Raw genomic sequence first — 24,568 nt, 5'->3', positions numbered from 1 at the left:
TGCAGACAATTCAGCTTGTATTTTCTTTTCAAATCACTGTACCTCTGCAGTGTAATTATGGTGTGAAGAGATTTTACAAGTTGTTCTTTCACAAAATTTGACATAGTTAAAAATCCCTTTGACCTTGTAGTTCCTTATCAGATTGTTCATCAGATTGCTACTCTCACTCCTCGGAAAGTGGAGAGGCACAGCCGAGTGCTCTTCAGTCAAGAGAACATGGCGAGACATTGGTCTTATTCTGCCATACGAGGTTTAATTATTCATCAGACCCCAATGGATTCTACTTAGTACTGCAGATATCACAGCGCTAAGTGTGTGCATGTCTTTGTGTGTCTGTGTGGGCGGGTGTGTCTTTCAGAGGCAAACGCGACAAAAAAGAAAGTCAAACAAAGTGGGCAGTAATTGAACTATTGTATATGAGTAAATAGTATGTAGTCAGTAGATGTTAGTAGTTAGAGCAGGATCATGATTAGTGCATGTGGCTGTTTCAGGAAGCGTGCTTTATCGTGTCAGTGAACTCAATACAAAACAGGCAGCGGTTTGTCAGATAGAGAAAAGAGGCTTTTGTTGTGCAAAAAGGAGCAGCTTATAGTCTGAAAAATACGGTAGTTATGAAACTTCTTTGTTTGTGTCTGTAATATGACAAACAGTAACAGTAAACAACAATAAACAGTAATATGCTGCCTCCAGTGGCCAAATCACGCTGAAGTTGCGATTTATTTGTGATGTACTAACTGTTTAATTATTTTGATTTGATTATTGCATTGTTATATGTTTCATAATGTACAATATTAGTGTCTGGTATTTTTTTATTGAAAAAAAACACCAATTACAAAAATGATTTCTTTTTAGATCACAGATCAGCCCAGGCCTTGTAATTGTTGAGTATCTGTAAGGGGTGCTGATGCTTATTTATATATATATTCAATTAATTCAAGATTTAATATTCAATCGTTCCTTGCATCCTGGGTATCGTTTTGCCCTAGTGTGAATCTAAGTGTGCCTAAGTGTGTCTTTTCATGCAAAAGTGTGAGCTACTTGCCCTTGCATGAATTATGGGGGCATGAAAGTCTTTAGTTTTTGGGTGGGATTCACAACAAAGTGAAATAAATGATCATCTGAGGAGTGCTACAAGTGTCTGACTCATAACAAACACACACAGTAACAGCAGCAGTGGGATTGAGGCCAGATTCATAAATGTTATGCTCTTTCAGAAGGGTAAAGATCAGAGCATGAGAAATAAACATTTTAGATCAAGAAGAAAACTGTGTGTCTAGTAGTTGTTGTTGTTTTGAGTATCCGATTGAAGAAAGTTTATTCTGGTTTTGCTCCACTTTTGTTGCTGTGGACTGCACAGCAACTAGGTTTATATGTTGGGGATTATTTTACTTTTAGGTACTTATTTTACTTATTATACTTTAAATACAGTAGACTTTTTTTTTTACATTCTTTAAACCTTAAAGACTTTGATGCAAATATAATTAACTTTGTACATTTTTATGAGCTTTTGCGTCCTAAAATTTATAACAGGGGTCCTAATTTTTATTTAGTCATAAACTAAATACAGGATATTGGTTTGCCTATCTCACTTCTGTGCATGGAAGCGTGGGTTCAACTCCCACTCAGTGAAATGCGAATGCCAGACTTAATGGTTTTCTCTCTAAATCCAACATTTGCTCTCTAAACGATTTCAGCTGAAGTCCGCTCTCACTCTTTGACCCTAAACAAAATAAGTGGTATGAGAAAAAAAAAGGAGGATATTTGTTATCATTTTAAACAACAAACAAAACAGCCTAACTCACAGCTTTCTCTGTGTCTACGAGACAAGGCTAATGGGATTTTTTTTTTTACAAAATTGTGGAGTGGCTAAGGTGCTTGTTGACATGTTTTCCCTGCTTAATTTAACTGTGCATTTTCCCCTGTGACTTTAGTGACATATTCTCTCCTAAAATCACTCTCAAAATAAGTTTAACTATTTTTTTTAATTACACTTTTGGACGATTAGGAGACCGACTGTGGCTCTTTTTGTTTTTTTCCTCACTCAGAATGTAGTCAAAGTCTGCTAGTTGTCCATCCCTGGTGTAGGAAACAAAAGGATGGATAGATTAGTTGCGGTAGCAGTCTTTTAATCATCTTCTGAACGTTCTGCTGACTCCTTGGCCAGAACTTGATGTTCAAGCTTTTTTCTTCATGTCTTCTAGTATATGCATACCTGAAATACAACCGTTTGTTTTTTAATACGTTCCAAGCGCCCGGCTGTTGCCCAGTCCAGGCTGTATGTTGCCTTTTAGGACAACATCAGCTGGGATAAGCTCCAGCTCAACGGTGACCCGAAGTATGATCAGTGGTAAAAAACAGATGGATGGACGGACGGACGAGTGGACTATCCGAACTTTAGGATTGTGTTGTTGTCTGTCATTATCAGGGGTCCCGAGTGCCGTCACAGTGGTCATTGTGATGTGTATCGCCGTCCTGGTGGTGGTAGTGGTGTTAGGCATCTACCGCATCCATCTAACCCACCAGCAAGAAATCAAGCTGTCTGAGATGACCAAAGAGGAAAACGGAACCTGGGACGACTCAGCCCTGTCCATCACCGTCAACCCGATGGAGGTACAGTAAATGGAGAAAAATGGCGGTCGATAACGCTTGGAGAAATTACACGGAATAGGACTGCCATTGTAATGAAGTAAAAATGTGCATCTTTTTAAATCACAATTTAAAAGGGAAGCGATAATTTACAACTCCTTGGTTGTCATTTAGTACCTGCTTCTCTCAGAATCTGCAGGATCCCCAGGCCACCGAGCAAGAGGTGAGTGAGGAAGAGGATGAAGACGAAGAAGAGGAGGATGATATCACTAGTGCAGAGTCGGATGACAGCGAGGAAGAAGTGGACGTCCAACTACCCAGGATGCAGGGAACGAAGCGTCTGAACTGGGACAAAACAATATCTATTTAAATTATCAATCACAAACATTCACACGATCAATATGGCTGTAAGAAAACATCAAATGATGATGGCTGACACACACTAAAACAATCAGGTAGACGTACAAACTTTGTGGTATTGAAAAATGATGTAATATCGCCCCCCACTGGATTTAACTACACCCGGCCTAACACCTAGCACATAATGTAAAATAGAAAAATAAAAACAAATTAAAATTTGACCAAAAATTGAAATACAACTAAATTTACTGTTAATAGGTACACTAAATGTCCTTTCACTACAAAAGTCACACAATTCAGCAAAGCTTAATGAAACAAATTCTGCAAAGATTTCTGATACAAAAGAATGCAAGTGGCTAAAATTTCTATTATTATTTGGATTTTTGTACAATGTGTGATGTAGCCATCTTTATCTCGGCCCTTGCAGCAAAGTCAGGTGATTTTACTGAAATGGTATATTTTCAATGGAACTCTAAAAGTAACACACAAAAAAAGATAGAAAGCTACAGTGCAGTGTCCAGATGTCATGTTAAACTCAACAAGGGATTCAAATTTTGTGTTTTGGGGTTACACGGCGAATCCCCATGGTACGTTTTTATACACAATCTTGTAAATAGAGAGTACAGTACCGTAAGTGATTTCCCATCTAAGCCTCTCCATCCTTACCCCAATCATACAGACTGCACCCAGAGACCTTTCTCTCCACTTGTACACAACAAATATCATCTCGCTTCATTTTCATATGCAGATGTTAGAATCTTTACTCTGCAGAAATAGTCAGTGGCGCCGCAGTCCCTTTATGTACATGTCAGCTCAGTGTTCAGTTGGGTTTGTTTGTTTGTTTGTTTGTTTGTTTGTTTGTTTGTTTGTTTGTTTGTTTGTTTGTTTGTTTGAGTGTTTGGATGTGCCATGGATGGCTCCATGGATACCAGAACTAAGTCCATGCGGCAAGCTGTACATATTTTCAAAAAGAAAGCAGCCTTATGAGTTGTAAATGTGCACCGTTATGGGCAAAACAATGGCAAAAAGCAGCACACAACACTGCAAACAGTGTTGCGGGATTTGGCTGACAATATGGCTGAAAACACTAAGGTAGGATTCAAAGAACTTTTTTCATATCAACACACATGAAATGGCTACAAAGTAGAACCCGAGGTCCCAGATATAGACCAATAAGTACCCAAAAAATACCTATTGTATAAAAGAGAATATAGTAGACTTTATACACACACACACACACACACATATACACACACACACATACAGGACTGTCTCAGAAAACTAGAATATTGTGTCCTATTAAGTCCTTTATTTTCTGTAATGCAATTAAAAAACAAAAATTACATTAATAAAAGGCTTGCAATATTTCAGTTAATTTGTAATGAATCCAGAAACAGTGCTATATATAATATATATTATATATATATACACACAACTACTAGGAAAACCATATCTTTGTTTTTTTCTTCTTTCCCAATATTTCACCAATGAAGAAAACACCTATATTAGTTGAGCACAAGTAGTAATATATATTTGGGCTATCCAATAGGTGCTGCAATATAAAATCTGGTCCACTTTGACATGCAGTCTAATGTGTATTGACACAATGGATAGCAATAGATAAAAATGTGTGTCATAAACTGGAACAATAAGGAGGGAAAATATTGATCAGCCCGTTGGAATTTGTGTTCTGCGTGATGCGGTCAAGGTTGAGGTTAACGACACATTGATAGCACTTTAAGGGTGAGCGTTAAAAAGGAAGCCAACCCAACCCAACCCAATTGTCTTTACAATAATACTATGTTGTATGCTCCCCTGTTAGTTTAAACACAACTTTTTGATTACGATTCCATTGTGAAATTTGAAGCTGAACCGTGACATCTTAGCACCGAGCAATCGTGATGTCATTTTTGGTTGAGTCAGTGGCAAAATGGATTTAAGAAAGAAAATATATATTTTGCTGATTAAGTCATATTTCACAGACACAATATTTATTATAATGCTGTGGTGAGCCTCGTACAAGGTGCATACAACATTTTTGTGAAGAGAATTTTGATGTTGACTTTTGCATTAAAAAGAAATTAAACAATTGGATAATCATGACATTTGAATATATAATAATAATAATAAAACAAAGTCCCTTTGATGGTTTCTTGTTTTATTTTTCTTAGCTGTAACTCACCAACACAGAGCTGTGTTAAATGAACACCCTAAAATGGAATATGTGTATACTGTAGCACTACTATATGTTCATGTAAAATACATGTTGTTTAAAGGTTTACCACATTAGTCTCGTGAGGTCATCCTTTTCACTACCTTGCTCATCTGAAACCTTTTGGTGTTTTTTTTCCCATCAAGCCCTAATGTTGACCTGATATGTGTTTTAGAAGAGGACAATGCAGTTAACATGGAAACCTTGTATATTGTGTACAACGTTGTTTTATTTTTATTTTTTTCTGGACTCTTTTGTCTGTTTTGCTTTGGAATGGTCAGTCACTACAGCACTTTCTGTAAATTGACCAATAAAACCCTGTTTTGGAATCGAGCCATCAATTTGCACATTGATCTTTTCGTATTTGGCATTAGATTCCCGTCAATCCATTTACGATAAGAACACAATTTACACATCACATTTTAGTCTATATGAAAGAAGCATATGAAGTGTAAGGGCCGTTTGACTCAAGAATGTTTGTTACATAAATATGATGGCGTAGGACCGAAACGTCAACATCTAAATCCTGTGAATTTCATATCATCATTATTTTGCTAATTATTGCTCTGAAGTGGTGGAAATGGCTTGCTCACTTTATTGATGTACACACACACCCACGCTATATAATCCATAAATAAACATTACATATGCAGGACAGATTCATTCGTGGAAACCGCGCATTTACTAAGTGGAACGCAACGTACAAAATAATATTTATGTCACCGTATCTAACTGGAAAAAGGTTGCAACAACTAAAGATGACCAGAAGATGGGAGCAGTAGCCCAGTGCAAAACCTGTCTGCCTTGTTGCCAAATATTTGGTACATTGGGTTGATATGGGTGTGGTAATATTTCTTTTTCCCCTAACACAAATAGTGTTTGATGTGACTGGCTGTCTATTTTTCTAGAATGTGATAACTCTCCTTGTAAAATCACAATTTGATCAGGTATCTCCATTTTACTGTACAAACATTACAACTTTTGCAGTGAAGGCTTATCAAATTGAATGCCACTAAAACTTGGCCACAGTGAGTAACTTAAATCACGCATTCTTTGTTAAAGTTGGCCCTGAGACAATTTCTCATTTATTACAAGTCGATACAAAAATCTGACACTTTAAGGAGTATTGGAGGACTTTTAAAAGGTAAACACAAAAAGAATGTATGTATTACTGTCCCAAGGCCAAGGTAAATCAAGTATCTCAGGAATTCTAAAACTAACATAGGGTGACATAAAACCAAAGGAATTGTTTATTTTAGGCTACTTGTGCAGCTGAGAATGGCTTGTGAAGTTGTATTTACTCAAATCACTTGCTTTTTCTTATCGTTTCATTGACGTGGCAAGAAGAATCCTTTTAGCGTCAAAATTCTTATACTTTGTCTCATATCGCCATTTCAAATTGTAATCACAGACGGATAGGTCTTTTGCTGGTGGGAGGAAAAATTTCCAAACCATCCTCTGTTGAATTGCTGATGATTTTCACTGCCCCGTTTCTTTTACCAGACACTCTTTAAGACAGAAGGGGGGGGGTTAGAATTGTATGGTTGTGTGAAAGTACATCATGAAATTGAGAGAGCACACATTGTAAGGAGGCGTACGTTTTGCCAAGTTTATTGTTATTCACATTTAAAATATGCTTATGTCCTTAACGTTTCCCAATCTCTGCGAGATCATGCCCTGGAGACAAATCTCAAAATATGTAGAGATAAAAATTGTTTTAAAAAGTATTTTAGGGGTGAAACCCAAATTTAACACCATTTAATGGTTTAAAAAAAAAACAGCACTTACAACTCTAAAAGTAACTAATGGTCAAGTCTGTTAGAGGTTCCTATCACCTGAGAAAGAAAAAATGTAAGTGGGAAGTAGGTAAGACTGCAAATCTATACAATATTTGGCTGCCTGCACGTAGATACAGCAATTAAGGCCTTGAGGTATCTTCATTTGACTCGTTTGCTTACGCCTCTGATTAGCAGAAGACATTTCATTTTATCGCGTTCATAAAATCCTATAATCCATTCCACGAAGAAACAGGAGAATAAAAACATTGCATCATATTCATGCTTATCTTCTAGTCACAGTCAACGCCCTTCTTGACGTTTTCAGCAGATATCTGGGGTTTTAATCAAGTTCAATTGGAAGGGTCGCAGTGAGAGTAACAGGTGAACAGTACCTCCCACGTTAAAGTTCCAGTGAGAGTGTGCGGGCGGACTTTGTCACTGGTACTGGAGGTAGTTCTTGAGAGTCTGAGGCAGCGGGAGCGTGTCGATGTGATGGATGCGCTCCCTACCCAGAGTCAGGCGAGCTACTCTTCTACATAGCTCCATGAGTGGGAGGGGTTCCGCTGCAAAAGAGAAAAATTGGTTAGGATCCAATTGCTGGTACCAACAACATGAACAACAAGCAACGTGAACTGCGTCATCATCTCATTGTAAATATTTGGACCAGGCCATCTGATTAAACGCTGATACAATCTTTTTCTTCAGACAGTAAATGCTGTTCCGCAAGTATGGCTAGCAAGTAAAGGACATCGCTTCATGGCAAACAAAAAGACTAGAAGAATTGTAAAGGAATGTATAAGAAATGTAATGCTAACTAAAACGTACTGCTTGAATAAAAAGTTAAACTAATCACGTCATACTTTTGCGTATTGTTGTGTCCATGTTTATGTATTTTTGAAATGTTCTCTTTTTTGCAAAATTAAACAAACACTAAAGGACAAAGTTCGGTAAAACAATCAAGAGTTCTGCTCATATTTCATATTATTTTGTTGTTTTATGTTGGGAACTTTTACCCATTATGTATATTCTTGAAAATAAATGTTGCTGATTAATCAGTTCTCAGAATTTGTTTTCCTGCCAAATATCCAAATCAGCCCAAATATCAGTCATGCCCTACTACATGTATTTTTTGTTCATACAAATTCCAAAACCACATCTCCACTATTAACAACCAAGTAAAACACAAGCAGTAAAAAAGAAAAACAGGAAAGGTGTCATTTATATTAAATAAAAAAAAAAAAAAGAGAGAAAAAAAGTTAAATGGGGTTCACTCAAATACAAAAGAGGACAGCAGTAACGAAGTTGGTGGAATGTTCCCTTCCACTGGTCGCTTTCCTTCAGTTTAATTGGTTGACTAAGCATTTTGTCATTAGCCGAAATGCCACAAGGCTTGTTGTCATGGAGACGGTTAATACTGGATAACAATACAACAATAACAAATTGGACGACTGGGACTTTAGATGGCACGAGTAGCGTTTCCTTTTTCTGACATGGATTCGCTCCTGCAGGCAGGCCTTTATGCATCCTTACATCACTGGTTGTTCCAGACCGCAGCCAAATACTTCACGTATACAATAGGCCAAAGTGACCTTTATCAGAGGTAGCCAAATCTTCCCTCCCTTTTCCTCCGGTTGTGCTTTCATGCACCATGATATCCAGGGGCTCCGCTGCTCAGTGTAAGCCAGTGGTGTTGGGTCACCAAAAACAGATGAAAATGACAAAAACAAAGGCAAAACGACAGAGTCTGACCACCACCGAGTGGACCACCTGTGTTGTGCCACCTAGGTAAAAAGATGTTAAATGCTGCAAAGTGTGGCATTTACTGATGTTGGTGCTCCAATTCTTTATTAATAGATCAATCACCATGTGGGGAGAGAGAGAGAGGTTTTTGAGACACATACAGTATGTATAGTATAACTCAAGAGAAAGGGGGTGTGTTTGATAAAGAGTGGGGAACAAAATGTTTTTTCAACGGCTGCACTTCTGATATCCCAGGAAGCTATTGCAGTTTTCCAAAAAATACAATATCAGCCATCACTTTGCCACAAAGCATGCAAACTATGCTAGACGCTAGAAGGGGCGGCTACTGCATGGAGGTTGGTGGCTACTATACAGACTGCAGAATTTTTTTCCATTGACAACTACGAGTCGACTATTGCAAAAATGTTGAAATTGTGCAATTTGTTGGGTAACAATATGTTTGATGTTGTTGAACGTGATGCCGTTGAAGCAAAGCTGACACAAAATGCAGGGCGGGGGGAATAGAGGATAGTATGAGGACCATCACGATTACAGCGTTAAGCTTTTGCATGGTGATCAACTTGTGCTCATTGAAAACCTTAAAAAAAGAGAGAAGGTCAACAATGCACAAATAATCCCATGGCAGTCGGCTCTAAAGATGAGGGGCAGTCAAAATGTTTATTGGTGGACACCCTTCCAAAAAAGGAATTCAATCACAACATCCAATGATAGTCATTACCAAAATGGCTGACAGGAAGTTGATGCATTCAAACATTCATATTGTACTAGTATTTTAATTCGGGGAAATTGAACAGGGCTCTTTACCTTTTGACTGCCCCTCATGAATAGTTCGTCTTTGTGTTGACGGAGATGAACTTACGATCTAGTCCGTTGACGTAGCGAATCGTCACTTCACAGTGTCCCCACACAGCACTGACAATGGGATACAGTCTCTTGCCTTTTAACCCTCGAAAAGCCACTCCCAAATACTGTCCGTCCACCATGAAGCTCAATGAGCCCTCGTCCATATCAAGTATTACTGCCAGGGAGTCTGGGAGCACAAATGACTCATCTGGCTCAAGGAAGCAAGGGTAGGTGAGAGTTGTCGAAGAAACGGGGTGATTCTTTCCATCGTGGTAGAGTCTGTTTCGACACAGGTCCCAGCCCCAGGACTCGGAATCTGATCCCACCAAGGCGGTGTATCCCACTGAGTGTAAAGGTGCTTCGACGGTGGCCACTCCTACAACGGCATGAGTGCCTCTCTGTCTGGCTGGCCAGTGTATACTCCAAACATGGAGGCCCCTAGTGTAGCCCACTTTGCCTCGGATACAGTCTGTGCTCTGGGCTACTGGGTGTCGGTGGAACGTCAGCTTCTCGTCTTCTTTGACAAAGACGTTGAGAGACCGATCATCGGGATTCCAGGCGTGGCGTAGCTGAGTCTCGGGACTGGCCGGGGGCATGTCTAGCAGTAAATCCAGTCTGGGTGACAGGCAGAAATCTGGACCTTGCGGTCCTTGTCGCACGGGGCTGTATGAAGGCTCCCCATCCACCGACTTAATGCTCACTGCAATCTTCTGGCCCATGGCGAAGTGGTCTTGAGGGAAAGAGAGGGTAAGGGGAGGGGATGAATGCACTAAAGATCCTAATAATTAAGTGGTGTATCCTGACGTTAACTCATTTGGCATGGATATAGTCAACTCTTCTACCAGGGGGTGTGTGACTCCTGAAACACAGACACAGCATAAATCTGTGAACGGATTGTGCAATCCATACAAAACAAAATGAGATGGTGTATTTCTAAATCCAGGTAAGCACTTTTAAGAGAAGTAATATTCCCACTCACAATTTAAATGACAAATGTGCATCATCAAACTTTACCTTTCTCCTTGCAGAGCACACACAAAGACTCCAAAATAATTAACTTCAGGGGTGTGTTCAGTTTGGTCCTCAAGAGCCTGTTTTAGGTGTAGCCCTATGAGAACACACCCGATTCAAATAATCGGCTCATCAGCAAGCTTTGCAAAAGCCTGATAACAATGCTAATGTTTTGAATCAGGTCTAGAGATACATCTAAAACAGGCTGGATAGGCACTCTCGAGAACTGGACTTGGGTATCCCTGATTTATGTACAGACTACTTGCACACTAACATGCATTTTTTGGTAACACTGTGGAAAGAAAAAAATTCTAATATACATAATTGCGCATATTATCTCAGCCTTTTCATCTGCCCCTTGGATACAGTACACCATGTGGCTTTCCCATAAGCTCTGGCCCAGCTGTGCTGCTCAATCCCCTGTAGTTTTTTCGCAAAGGAATCTGTGTTACTCTTCGAGTTGTACAGCCAAATATATAAGGGCAGCCCAAAACAAATGACACTTTAGTCACTGTTAATGTTTCTAATATTAATCTATATTGAATGACAATCCGCTGATCACAAAATGATACTCAATTCTGTTCAACATCAATATAGCTAGTGCTAGTGAACTTTAATAAGGATTTTTAATAAAAACAAAGGATTGTCACGTTGAAATCGCTTTCAGAATTTCAGGGTCGGAAATAGATCGAGAGACTCCAAAAGCCCGCTGGAACACTAACACGCAATATTTAAGCCAAGAGAGAAATGGGAAGATATCGCAAGACAGAAAGCACCATAAAAAAAAACTCATCAAGTGGCCTGTGAAACGACAGCTTACCATGAAAGCATTGCACCGGGCAGTCAGGAGTCTTTCACACAGAAATGTGAACACACAATCATAGCTGCCAAGTGAAAGAGTGGGAACACAGTTCTCAGTCCAAAAGGGGGGTCAGTAAACAGTCAACAGCAAGACGATTGTGGGATAGGGCACAGACAGCAAAGAGTGTGCGTGCGTGCGGGCGTGTCATGAGTCAGTAAATTCCAGCTTGTGACGCAAGGATGGAGAAAAAGCCTGGCTTCCCAGTTTGCAAGAAAACAGCTGCTGAAGGAGACAGCCAAGGAAGAAAGGTGAAGAGGAGCCAGGGCTTATAGAGGAGCACACTTTTAGTCCCGAAGCAGCTACTCCACAACCCCTTCAAAACTGCCAGCACATAAGATGCATAACGCTAGAGTCAAGATTTAGTCACCTCCCCCTTGCAAACAAACACTTGCAGATGGGGAACATTGTTATTTCCAAAGTACACATGGGTTTCAGCTTGAGCCGCTCAAGCACACGGACATAAATTAGATATGCGACGATGGGGCTCAGGCTCATTGACATAAATTAGATGAGTGACGTGTCAGCGCAATAGCAATAATTGCTTTCAACATGTGCGTATGTGAACAGTGTGTCTTTGGTGTTAAACTTCACGCAGGGGTTACAGCTAATGGCAGCAAATTTGTCCGAAAATCGCTGCATTGGATAGCCAGTGTGAAAGAAACTTCTCAGAGATGCACTGACAGCTAAAGGCAGCAAATGCAACCGAGGCAGACAGAAAAAATGTGGTGTCGCTTTAAACTGCGATTGCAGTTGAAAGTCACCCTGAAAAACATTGAAGAACTACTTTATGATTATTTATATAGTTTTGTTGAGTTTCAAAAGGGTAAGAATTGTTTTCCACCGATACTGAGCTTGCCAAAGCAAATTTTTTTGCTTTAATAATTTCTACATGAGCAACTTGTCTAAGCAGATGGTTACCTCGATGTTTGCCCGTAGAATTCTCAGGTACAGTTCTGAATGCATAGTTTAAGGATGGTGAGTCACCCTAGAACAGACAGAAAATACATAATTTAGAGGTTTCAAGGTTTAACTTTGCTATAAATAATTCAAATATTTAACACGTAATGTTTTGTCAAGAAGGGGTGACATTGAGAGGCAAGCAGGCAATGTGAATTATATCAACTTTTCACCTCATATTTAAACATAAAACCAAAGTAACAGATAATTTATTTATTTAAACTAAAGTTGCACAATGCTTACTTTTTTTTTTTTTTATTTAAAAAAAAAAAAAAACTTGAATGGGCAGACACCCTTAACATTTCAATCCAAGAAGCAAGAAGTGTCCATAGCAGCTACAATTGCTGCAGTTAATCCGTCTGACCATCTGCTGGTACAGCCACACAAAATACCATTTGATATGGACGATAGCCTGGCCAGGGGGTGCTAGGCAGATGGTGTGCTTAAATCCAAAGTATTTAATTAAATGACATCTTTACCCAAACCAGTAATTAACTTGAACAAGATTTAAAGATAAACATGATAAACTGGAATGGTTGCAAGACAAACAGAGTGAAGACTTTAATTTAAATTGCAACCAAATTATGCCCTGGAATACATGAAAACAGTGGTCTGCATCACAAAATTCATTATATATTAAGACAAACGTACTGTAAATACTGCAACTGCGAAACCAACTTTCAAAAATGCCATTGCTGTGCCAGTGAGTCTTGTATGAAAGTAAAACACAGTGGTGCCATGAGCTATACTTCATAAAATCATAACACAGTAACAACTAAATAAACTATAAAAATGAAACAATTTGAATTTCATAATTTAATGCTGCTATCCAATTGATGGTGCTGCTCTTGCAAGTGTCCGTCTTGGCCACTTGGGGGCAGTATTGTACTGCGCAGTTAAGCACAGACAAAGAGGAATATGTATGTCATACATACAGTAGATACCTAAACGTCTTAAACTTATTTTCGGGTAACCAGATGTCATTAATAAATATTTATTTTATATTCTAAACACACACTGAGGAGTGAAATGCTGGATAATTAATTTTGACTGGTGTTTTCATTTAACATGATCAGTGTCTTCACATGGATAAAGATGATCATAAATAGATAAAATCGTTGAATTAAACGTTATTAGAGCAAAAGTATTATTTGCTGCCCTACTCCACTCCCCACTAACCAGGAATATGACTCACAACCAACTTCCTGTTTGCTTACACGCGCAACAAAACACGCTCAACTGGTATGAGTATAGACCGTCTGGTACATGCCGAAAATTTGAATCAATCTTCAGATATCGGAAAATGTTTTAGCCTTGTTAATACTACGATCTGTCAATTTTTGAAGGACGAAAAAATAAATAAATAAAACACTAACACGACCAGATCTGTAATCGAGTTCGTCCCCACCGCGTAAACCCAAATAATCAGTACGTTTGGAGAAAACTTTATGCTCACGGAAATATAGTTGGACACTAGATGATTCGTCGTGTAAAGACTTTTAAAACTTACCTGAAGTAGACGCTGCCCTCCGACACAAACTAAGCAGCTTGCAGAAGTTGCAACAAACCAATGAGTTTCTCCGTTGCTCAAATTAAAAAAAAAACAAGTCCCAACACGCCTTAGATAAAAAAAAAATAGAAAGTCCTAAAAACAAACGTAAAGCGTGCTTGATGGCATGCCTACTATCCAGATTGACGAGGCAAACAAATCAGACGACGTTCTTTGTTCTCCGTGGATAACGTCTAGTCCGTGGACGTGGTTTACTGTGTTATCACCGTCCGGGCGTCCATGTGTGCTTCCTTGTAGCTGATTGGCTGCAGGTTGAGGATCACGAAAAGGTAACTGGCGTCAAGTCAGTTCGCGTGATCACGCGTCCTCTCGCGATGTTTGCAACTATAAGCGTTTGTTGGGGTATGCACAAAAAAATACTTATATTTTTCTTTCACAGTGTGATCACTAAGCAATTTTGGTCTGATGGTATATTTCTAAAAAGCATTTGAAACCCCCCATATTCTTAATCTGATGGATGTTGTTTGCTATTATCCTGAAGTACCCCAAGTGATTACAATTTCGAATATCTAATTGTGTTTTTATTGCTGTCATTGATGCAGTCAAGGTGAACATTTATAAATTGAATGTATATGGCCTATTGCAGTCTTACTCTTCATATTCCTATTTGAAGTTAAGTGACAATTTTAGAGTCAATGCGTCTTTGCTTTCTTGCAGAGATGAGAAAATGCACACGTCATTGTGAAAATGGTAGCTTATGTCAAGGTGTTGTTAAACTTTCCATACAGGTCCACTAAAAGGCAAATTGAAAGCAAGTCTTTTATATCAACATCTGATGAAAACAAGACTTGTTGATTAGAACATGAAGGTATCTAAAATATTCCCACTCAAATATTGTTATTAAAATTGTATTCTACATTTAGAAAGTCTGCATTTAAAATATGCATGCAACCATATCTGAAAGGATTGTATTGCTTTCATGTTCATTTTTTCACTCTTGAAAAAACTCTTGAATGTTAGTGTTGTTGGCTGAACGCATGTTTTGGAAACAAACTTGGTACTTGGCCTGTGATATTTTGTTTGCCTTCTGTTGATGCAACGTTCTGCAGTTGAGACTCAGAATACAACATTCTGGGATAAGAAAACTAACTCAACGGACTGGACAAATACTGCCACCTGCTGATAAAATCCCATATTACAAAACTAGACCCCGTGAATACAGCATGAGTTGCACTCTCGAGTTTATTGACTCACATATTCAACAAAACAAGTCATGACAATGCATAGATAGAGCCACACTTAAAGTAGGCTCATCAACAACATCAACTACAACATGGAAAAAGGTCAGCAGGAGAAAGGCAACAATTTATTTAAAAAGATAAAAACCTGCAGTTCCTTTACTGAGTGCATACATAATTCCTAGTTTCTTACGCTCAAGACATGACTGAATGACAGACTGTCATTTAGGCAAACACACACAACACATACACATACACACAAGCACACAATGCAAACATGTGTAAAACAATTACCATTGGATGAAAGGAAGACTGTATGAACAGCAGGCAGACATGCTGTACAATATAGTTGAAAAAGATGCATACTTAAGTTGTATTAATATATTTCCAGTTCAAGTTGATTTTGCTGAAAGTAAATACAATATTTGTTTAATTGTGTTTTTCTGACAGTATTCAACATATTTTTTGAGGGGATGAGTCAACCACCCTTATAAGGTTTGGTAAAATTAACTCAACCAACCCATCTATTTGACTGACAAACTTTAAACCCAATTCAAGCAGAACGAGCTTGGTCACCCAACTTGTGCGCATTGATGTTAAGGGTTTGCAAAAATGCTTACATGGGGAATAAGCTAATGCACTACTCACAGCATCTGACAAGGGGTCACATAGCTGGGCGATTTCCACAATCCAAAGTACAGGTTAGGGGTTAAGCAATTTAGATGTCCAGCCAAAACCGCCCTTTCACTAAAGCTAGGCAGATAAAAATGTTTCAACATGTAGCCAGTTTGAGTTAAATTAAACTGACCAATCACAGCAAAAATTGAAATTAGATTTACTGGTTGTAAGCAGTCAATTTGATCTAAGGACAAAAAGCCAGTGACAGAATAGGTTAATAATTTAGTATCCATCTTAATCATTATTAGGTAACAAATACTGTTTAAATCTATACTGTATAAGCAGCAATGAACAACTAAGTAAACTATATTAAAAAAAAAAATCAGAAATTATAATGTGTATTTATTATTGTGCGTTTAAGACAGTCATATTATTCAAATTCATCAACACAAACTGACCCTCCAAATTCCAGGGCAAAACAGGGTTGTCCTGAACACCAAATATGGATTTTCTAAATGAGAAAAGGGAATAAAAATTCCCCCAAAAGATTGTGAGACACCATAAGTACAGGTAGGTATTGGAGGGATCAGATTTTCACAACTGGAGGCCCAATACAGATGATGGTTTCATTTGCCTTACCAGTCAGACAAATTAAATTATATTATTTAAGCGAATGTTTAATACATCAATATTACAATGTTAAAACTATTTATTTCACGACTATTAAAAATGTTTCAGTGTTTTGCTTCCTTAAACCTGCATATGTATTTACATTCCAGTAGATCTAAAGCAGGCCAAACTATGTGATATTATTAGTCCTGTACTGTAACTCAAGAATAAACTGTTAATCTACTTCTGGTTTTATGTGGGGATGAGATCATTCTAAATGCATAAAAAGCAAGAGCAAAAGGGTGAGGTCAGGCATGTCCAGCTCTAGTCCTGGTCGCTGACCTGCCTTTTTTTCGATGTCTTCCTGCTGCAACACACCTATTCAAACGATCAACTCATCAGAAAGCTCTGAAGAAGCTTCATAACAACCCTGATCATTTGAAACAGGCAGGACAGCGACCCTCAAGTACGGAGTTTGGACACCCCTGGGTTAGGTCGTTGCAAAACCCAAGTTGACTGTCCTGTATACGATGAAACCTAAGTTTCTCTAAGTGCCTGAAATTCCACAATACCTTTGTGCAATTAAATGACTTCACATTGTGGAGAGTTCTGTTAACCAGGGTTTCACATCCATCCACCAAGCACACGCGTGTCCTAAATCACATCTTGTTTTTACACAAGGCACATTCCCCTCCATCTACATCTCACTCAAAATTGCTTCATTACAAATTTGGCAGCACAACAACAGATCTGAGAAGTCAGAGGCATTATTACTTATTAAGTGCAACTATAATTTTCGAAATTATTATTGCGGGGATGGGAGTAGTATGAATAGTTCTGAATAGGGTAGAGCTACTTTGGACCTCAACACCCCAAATCAGCATGGGTTCCATTCAAACGTCCTTGTGCCTTTGGTAAGAAAACAAAACTTGTCACTTAAAATCATCAGACAACATTGAGACGCTGCCTCTGTCGTCACGTGCGCATGTTGTAGCTTATTAGCAGTTTCTTCATGTTCTTTCGTCTCTCCAACACTGAACAAGGGCCGGATTACAAGGGTCGAGTTATAGTAAAGGAGTGAAGCCATTAACCATTCAGGAAGTAGACCACCATCTCATAGGTGCACATCATGATGGCGGTGTTGGGAATCTGCCGTACCAAGTGGGTGGTGAGGCCGCGGTACAGAGCGCGAAAACCCTCCTCTTTAGGAACTGTCGTTAAAGTCTGGAAGAAGGAGCGGTATCTGGTGCCTTCCTCACGTAGTCGCGTGCGGATCACTTCTGCAAAGACAAAGGTTGAAACAAAACGATAGACAAATCTAGGCGATTTTTATTGGCATCACGCTCACCATGAGGATAAGCAATGGATGTGGCACATGTCTTGGAAGTGGCAGCAGCAAGCATCATCCCCACAAAGTCTGAAGCATCCTTGGATACCTCCTCTTGTTCGTCCATGTTCTGGGGGGCTTTGGCTTCTAAGAGCCGCCGCTTGATGTTTTCATAGATCATAAAGTGGATCACAGTCTCTGAGATGCCAGCATAAGATGCGGACATGCCCCTGTAAAAACCTCGTAGGCCATCTGACTGATATACCCGGCGCACACATTCAAATGCACTCATCCTACGCTCCCCTCGATTTCTGAAATAAAAAAAAATAAAAAAATAAAAAGAGAGAATAACTTCAAGATGTCTGACCAGCACTTGCGCAAGCAAGAAAAAACATGTGAAGAAAAAAAGACAAGCAGAACTTGCAAAAAAATGGTTTAATGTCATGGTTAAATTTCCAAGGATTTAACCAGTGACTCAGATTACTGTATCAAATTTTCAAAGTAGTGTCTTGTGTTTGGGGCCAAATAGATTAGGCATTTTTCTCAAATGGGGTGTACTCATTACTGTTGAGTACAGTACATCCTCATTTTATTTTATTCTCTTCCCTTTGAATCCTGGGATATGTGATGTTTCTTATGGTTAAAAGCCAACAATTTTTTTTTTCTTCACGAGATAAAAAGGTCAGTCTAGCTGTGCACAGCATCACAATGTTGATTGACATTTCACCTGGCATCCAGCTGTAGGCGAGTCTTTATAAGCCATACTGGATTGGTTGCTGTAATGGCTGTAAAACCTTCAGAAAGAGGGGAAAAACACAATGTGTTCAATGAGAAGAAACAAAGCTAATATGCAGCTAGTGACCAATTAATCTGCCAGAAAACAACTCCCGACTATTTCTTTTGAAAATCGGTTTTAACAAAGACATAAAAACTTGACAAAGTATTTCAAAATTACCCGTAATAGAGCTAATTGCCTTTTGAAAATCACCCTACTGCAATTGAATCGCGTCCAATGGAGGGTCTACCCAGCCTCAGGGTTAGGTGGGACTGGGTCTAGAAAAGAAATGAGTGAATGGACGTCACCCTATCACCAGTCACTGCAGCCCACTTGGATAGCTCTGCACAGGGGAGTCTGTGTGACTAATGCTGACCTTGACTGCAAAGGTCTGAGTCACACTGTGCTAAAAATGGCACTGTAGTGTACCTGTGAGATTTAGCTTTACACAGACAGATGACTTTCAGACTGCAGCTCCAGCAGCTTGAATGACCCACATTGTAAAGTTGTGCCTTCCCGGCTGGATCACAGCTGTAAAGGGGTACATAACGTTTCTTGAAATACGTGTCACAGAAAAACGTGTACTCTATTTGAAAAGGGATCTTTTGTCTTGTTGCGTTTTATGATGCACTGTTTAAATGGCAACTATAAGAAGCAAGTCATAAAAACATGACGATAAGGGTTACTGACGCGTGATTTATATTTTCACAAAAAAAGGTTTACTCAAAACACATTAAAAGAAACATTATAAAAATAACACAAACTTGAAAAAAAAACTTAAAATAAACTTGATAAAGTTATCTACAGTAGCTATAAAGTCTATACACTCACTTTATTAATTGTAGTTTTTTATATCTATACTTTTAGTTATTTTTAACTCAAGCCACTTTGGCTTATTTGTTTTAAATCCATGCTGATTTATGTATTTGTCAAAGTTTATATTTTGAAAAATAAATGTTAAATTAAACTAAATTCCAAAACAAGCACAAACAAAATGGTATCATTGAGTACCAGTAAAAACTACCAGTAACTTGGAGCAAGTTCAAATGAGAAATGTAACCATTCCTACGCATAATAACGGTTCTTATGAACCTTGTCTACCGAGTCCTTGTCTACTGACCCGAAGCCGCCCAACTACCAAAGAGATTCCTCATGCTCGTGCGGTTGCGTACGCTTGCCGATCGAAAGTGCGGCTTAACTTTGTTCAAATAAACGTGCAGTCTCAGCAAAACACCTTTGATGAGAAGATATATATTGTCCTCGTGCTGAAGTAACAATTAGTTAAGTAAAACAAATAAATGACAATAGGCAAACAAGTTAAATCCGCTATATGAAGAACGACACGTGACCAAACACAAAAAGATTGATTAAAATATAAAACATTAATATATTAATTTTGCTGGTGTCGTTGAACGAATGTTAATTACATTCACATTACTTTACTTATTCTAACAAATATATGTTACATAAGCAGGTTAAACATTGCCTTTTGTCATCTTGAGTGAATAATGCAAGATTTTGTGGCATTTTTACAGTCGTACTGCAGACAGTACATTGGAGATCGCCTACACACGTCCAGCATCAAACAGAGTTGGCAGTTAAATATCCGAAACAAGCAGTGTTGGCATTCAGTGATTTCTCCAACAAACATATGGACAATCCGGTAGGATCGGCATTTCTCTGCATTCTTTTTTGATGCATACAGTCGTCACTGGGTTGAAATACTGTAGATTAAAAACATTCCAAAGTGAGGATAAGAGAGCTTGCGCATATACCTGCCATTCCAGCTGATACCATATGAACCTGTGTGGAGTCAGGTTCCAGTACATTGTTCAGTTTCTCTTTGGCTGTGGAGTAAGCAGCAAAGTAGATGGCTCTGTTGACACAAATCACACAGGCTAGCATCACTAGGAAGCAAAATATTTTTTATGCCATTATTCTGTATTATTAGACTCATTCAAGATTGTGCCTCCAACAGATGTATTTTCAAATCACCCCCATCCAATATCATTAGGTCTATTTACTCAATGAGACAACCCGCATGTGCACATTGCCTTAATCTGTTGAACAACACTGGAAGGCAAATTGGCGACAGCACAAAAGTAAACCGCTTCTGGTGATCCTAACTGAGACCTTTCCACCCTTTTGGTGGTAAACGTCATTCGCGGTTTGTCTCTGCTGGAAAAACCTGAAATACTACGAAGTATTGGCACCCATCAAGCGATGCTGTTGAACCCAACTTAACTCTTGCGCAGTAATTGGGTCGGCAAATATCCCAGAGACGCAACTATTTGCATGCAGCAGTTGCCAAATGTATTTGAAAGATTAAGAAGAGGACTTGGCTGTCTCGCTCTCTGTTCTAGTTTTACCTCAGTGTTTATCGCAGTCAAATTCTTGTGTGCTAAACTAGACCGTCAAACAGTTCTTACAAAACGGAAAAAGTCTCGGCAAACTCTAGTGGCGCGTGTATTAAATTATTTAACTGTTTCCTAGCGCATTTACATCAGAAGCCACTGCACAGGTATATGGAAGCTACATTGGTATTAGTATATTGCTCCTAGGTGGTTTAATTCTTGATGCTTGATTCAATTATGTTCTTACAGTAGGGTTTCATAATGTGCAATATTATATAGTGTAATATACTTGATCAAAAAGCACATCAGACACTTTTTATTTTTATCAGGGGCTGGAGCAGATCAATTGCTTTTACATTAAATTTAATGAGGAAAAAAGATTGGGGATACAAATGTTCAGAGTTATATAAAATATAACTCTTACCTCAAGCCAAAAGTGTAGTAACGAGGAAGAAAAATAATGGATTCAAGATCAATAATGTCATGGGTGATCAGTGACGGAATGAAACCGTGGCTCTGTACATTATAATGAATGTAATGGTGGCTAGAGATTCCAACTCCGAGCTGCTAATGTAAGGAAAGCGATATGTTGTGATCAACCCACCTGGAAGGTGCCACACCCACCAGGTTTGGTCCCAAGCCTCTGAAGAGTGAGCGAGGTCCTTCCTTCTCTATAATTAATCTGAAAATAGACAGAAGAAGAAATGTGATGCTACAAGATTACACGAATATTTAACATTACTACCCTTCACTGAAGAAGACTTTTTCTACTTGTGCCGGGTAACATTCCGATTGGTCTTATAAAACTCTGTAGGTATTGCCATGCTCGCTGCTGTCATCAACATGGCTTGCTATGATCACATTTCATCATATGAAAGTATGTGTTCCTCATTCTTAAAAGAACTAGTTGCGTAAACGCCGAACAAGTAATTATTTGAAAAAACTCATCTATTTATGATCCATGCATTTTGACTAAGATTCACGTGGCTCGTGGAGGGCTTCGCAAGCGGAATTCAAGCCACAAATCCACTTCAGAAGTTGGCATCTTGGCAAACGAGCGATGGAACACAAAACCATCCAAGCTTTATTTAAAACTTTATACTTGTGCTGCATCTAACTTTAGAAGCAGTATGATGCACTGTACTTATTGTACTTAAAGCAACACACCACTCCAAATTCAATTTTCTTCAGTCCATTAGGCAGTTTGAATGGACTTTAATAGTGCAAATATCAGTGGCATTTGATTCCCTGATAAAAGGTTTAAGCCGATTAAGTATCAATACAATGATAGACATTTTTGACAAGTTCACAATAATGAACGTGTTGTCACACGGGCTGTAACACACTGCTGCTCATTTTGGGATTATTTCCTGATCTATGGTGCCATGTGTCATAATTCCAAAATTTAACACACAAGTTTGTGATGTTTTCCAAACATGGGTGATATATTGGCCTTGTTGGACTGAATAAGGCACGACTTGGATGAGCAAGCATCAACTGGAGCCAAGCTTCCTTGACAGCTAAATGCAAGATGGATTGTATCGTACAAGAAATGCAACAGAGCTGATGAATGAGAACTCACTTGAGGCAGTGCAGGGGACCTGGTGGAGACATCCGAGCCACACTGGCCCCATTGACGGTACTCAGATGAACCTCAGAAACATAGAGACTGATGGATGATGACTGCAGACGTGTCTTCACTACTTCCAGTGGGCAAGTCAATATGGCTCCTACAGTGCCACCACATCTGGTAAAAGGAAAAAGTCAAAATCTTCTGATTTCAGTCTCTCAAAAGTAATTACTCTCTATTTTATGTAGTACTCACTGAAAGCAGACATATCGTTTGTTCATCCATTTATTTACAAACAACAGCTTTTACTATATTTTTACATTTTCTGACATATTAGCAACCAAAAAGTAAATGAACCATAATCTTTTCATGGAAAAATATCATTGTCGGTTTAATTTATTTAGAAAATAAGCATTATTTGCAGCTATAGCACAAATACCTGCAAAATCTATTTTTACTCCATTATTCGAATACCTGCAAAATCTATTTTTACTCCATTATTTGATGGCATAATGAAAAAAATGATCAACACTAACATATTTTGTAGTCACAGCCCTAGTTGTAGCCTATCCCACCTGACTATGCGTGAAAGACATGGCCCAACCTGAACTAGTAACCTGCTATTCACAGAACAATCGAACAACGTTGTATAATGTTGCCAGTGTCTTTGTGGCATTCTAACGATCTGTAGCATGTAGGCAAGCCAAAACAAGAATCGGAATGTTTTGCGTTTCTCGTGAAATAACAACAAGCTTCTATCTGTTGTCACATTCAATCAAATGGTAGCATAATAGGTTTAGGAACGTGCAAACAGCAGCAGATACCTTTTGACTTTACTTGTTGACAAGCTTGAGAGTGAGTAACCTACACACTGACAATTCACTGATAACGTTTAAACAAAATGGACATCTTATATGAGGTTGTGGGACAACAAACAAGCTAAAACAGGGGATAACAAATATAAAAACTTGCTTTGGACAAGTTCGGTCATATGTCCCATTTAAGAAAAGGAGCGGAATTGATAAAAAAATTTGGAAATCGTATTGCCATAAAAAAGAAAGGAACATTCTGTTTACGCCATATTATTCAAGCCGACAATATAAAAGGAAATAATCTGAAAAGATACGATGCAACTCGATTAACACTATTGGGTCAGGTCATACCATAATAGAGAACGTGCGGTTATCTTTAGTTAGGGGATCATTTACAACGTCAAAGATAAGAGATGTCAACAAAGTTTTTGCCGGGATCATTGGTTTTCTTGCACGAGCCTCAGAGAATAAAGCAGTACATTAGTAAAAAGGATCATTTGTATGTGCAACATTGGGGAAAAAAGCAAGGTTGGAAAATACTGTGCACAAATTGATGCATAGTCATGACCTCGTTTTCAAGAAATAAGAAAGAAAGAATGGCGTGGCGGTGCGTGTATCAGTCGCATACCGATGCATTGTATTTTTATTTAATTTTATTTTTTTTAGCTTCTGGTGAGAGCCTAGGTTAAACACAACAAAAATAAATATTGATTCGGAATTTCACCTAAGATTTGAAATGACCCACGAGGGCGCCCGCCCTCATACGTCCACCTTTGCCTGACGTTTCACTGAAACATTGACATGTCATTGATCCGTAAGGCTTACGCAAATATGCCCGAGAGAAGCAACTTGACCTAAGATGAACGGAGCACCGCAAAGCAAGTCAACCACATCATTTGAGCCTCTCCAATTGTTTTGGATCGGCGAGATTGAGCGACGACAGACGATGGCGTGGAGCTAGCGCTAGCTCTCGCTGTAAATGGCATGACAATATCTTCTACTCACCCTCCTGCAAAAAGATGAACTAGTGTATCTCTTTGACTCATTATGTCTCATATTCAGGAACCGTCAACTGGCAATCATAAGAGACAACTGGGAGTCAATACTCAGCAAGCACGTCTGTGTGTTGTTGTAGAGGTCAGTCAGTGGCTGCCGGGGAAAAACGACGGCATGCAGTTGCTCCCCTTGCTAGCCAGCTTCCGGTGGGAAAATTCTTCTTAGAGCGACAGATCAGCGTCGCCACCTTTATAAGCGGTATAGTTCATCTTTCGTGTGGTTCTAGTGAATTCTTGCCTCTCACGCGGGACAGCAACCGATACACACCCAACAGGCTTGTCTGACAGCCATGAAGGAAGTCTACTGCTTGTAGTTGAATGAAAAAACCA

At 38.8% G+C, this 24,568-nt stretch overlaps 3 protein-coding genes and 1 long non-coding RNA gene across 6 annotated transcripts in view; 1 reads left to right on the top strand and 3 right to left on the bottom strand.

The window, feature by feature from the left end:
• Positions 1–2,904, bottom strand: part of LOC133155592 (uncharacterized) — a 59,821-nt gene extending 56,917 nt beyond the window's left edge. The window contains exon 1 of the long non-coding RNA XR_009714700.1: positions 2,764–2,904. This is a non-coding gene — a long non-coding RNA (uncharacterized LOC133155592). The remainder of the gene's footprint in view (positions 1–2,763) is intronic.
• Positions 1–5,491, top strand: part of LOC133155591 (calsyntenin-2-like) — a 135,865-nt gene extending 130,374 nt beyond the window's left edge. Inside the window, exons 16-17 of the mRNA XM_061281034.1 lie at positions 2,426–2,610; positions 2,777–5,491. Of these exons, the coding sequence (XP_061137018.1) occupies positions 2,426–2,610; positions 2,777–2,956 (365 nt within the window). The 3' untranslated portion in view covers positions 2,957–5,491. The remainder of the gene's footprint in view (positions 1–2,425; positions 2,611–2,776) is intronic.
• A 1,249-nt stretch (positions 5,492–6,740) lies between these two features.
• LOC133155590 (SPRY domain-containing SOCS box protein 4-like) lies at positions 6,741–14,197 on the bottom strand. Of its 3 annotated transcripts, none has more exons than XM_061281031.1 (4): positions 13,881–14,197; positions 12,332–12,398; positions 9,557–10,399; positions 6,741–7,499 (listed from the first exon to the last, which is right to left on the bottom strand). In XM_061281031.1, exons 3-4 carry the CDS (start codon positions 10,257–10,259, stop codon positions 7,372–7,374), a joined length of 831 nt encoding a protein of 276 aa, XP_061137015.1. In that variant the 5' UTR covers positions 10,260–10,399; positions 12,332–12,398; positions 13,881–14,197; the 3' UTR covers positions 6,741–7,371. The 3 variants fall into 3 exon arrangements, with proteins under 3 accessions (XP_061137015.1, XP_061137016.1, XP_061137017.1); XM_061281033.1 differs by having other exon boundaries at positions 7,360–7,499; positions 9,502–10,399; XM_061281032.1 differs by lacking the exons at positions 12,332–12,398; positions 13,881–14,197 and adding an exon at positions 11,372–12,216.
• Positions 14,198–15,104: 907 nt separating this feature from the next.
• Positions 15,105–24,568, bottom strand: LOC133155636 (solute carrier family 25 member 36-A). The gene is made up of 7 exons (XM_061281103.1): positions 24,189–24,568; positions 22,384–22,548; positions 21,406–21,483; positions 20,223–20,323; positions 18,400–18,466; positions 17,694–17,983; positions 15,105–17,625 (listed from the first exon to the last, which is right to left on the bottom strand). The coding sequence occupies exons 1-7, from the start codon at positions 24,227–24,229 to the stop codon at positions 17,432–17,434; spliced, it is 936 nt and encodes a 311-aa protein (XP_061137087.1). The 5' UTR covers positions 24,230–24,568; the 3' UTR covers positions 15,105–17,431.

The sequence above is a fragment of the Syngnathus typhle genome, linkage group LG6 (assembly GCF_033458585.1).
Source record: "Syngnathus typhle isolate RoL2023-S1 ecotype Sweden linkage group LG6, RoL_Styp_1.0, whole genome shotgun sequence".
NCBI classification, from domain to species: domain Eukaryota; kingdom Metazoa; phylum Chordata; class Actinopteri; order Syngnathiformes; family Syngnathidae; genus Syngnathus; species Syngnathus typhle.
The sequence above is the reverse complement of the archived record's forward strand: the minus strand, read 5'-3'. Positions and strand labels throughout refer to the sequence as shown.

Bases quoted from the DNA above. Each gene is read 5' to 3' on its own strand.
- LOC133155636 (XM_061281103.1), bottom strand. From the start codon at position 24,229: ATGAGTCAAAGAGATACACTAGTTCATCTTTTTGCAGGAGG. The intron at 21,484-22,383 runs GTGAGTTCTCAT...GTCTATTTTCAG, and splicing joins GGTCCCCTGCACTGCCTCAA to ATTAATTATAGAGAAGGAAG. The intron at 18,467-20,222 runs GTATATGCGCAA...CTCTTTCTGAAG, and splicing joins GGTATCAGCTGGAATGGCAG to GTTTTACAGCCATTACAGCA.
- LOC133155590 (XM_061281031.1), bottom strand. From the start codon at position 10,259: ATGGGCCAGAAGATTGCAGTGAGCATTAAGTCGGTGGATGGGGAGCCT. The intron at 7,500-9,556 runs GTAAGTTCATCT...TCTCTTTTGCAG, and splicing joins CTACGTCAACGGACTAGATC to CGGAACCCCTCCCACTCATG.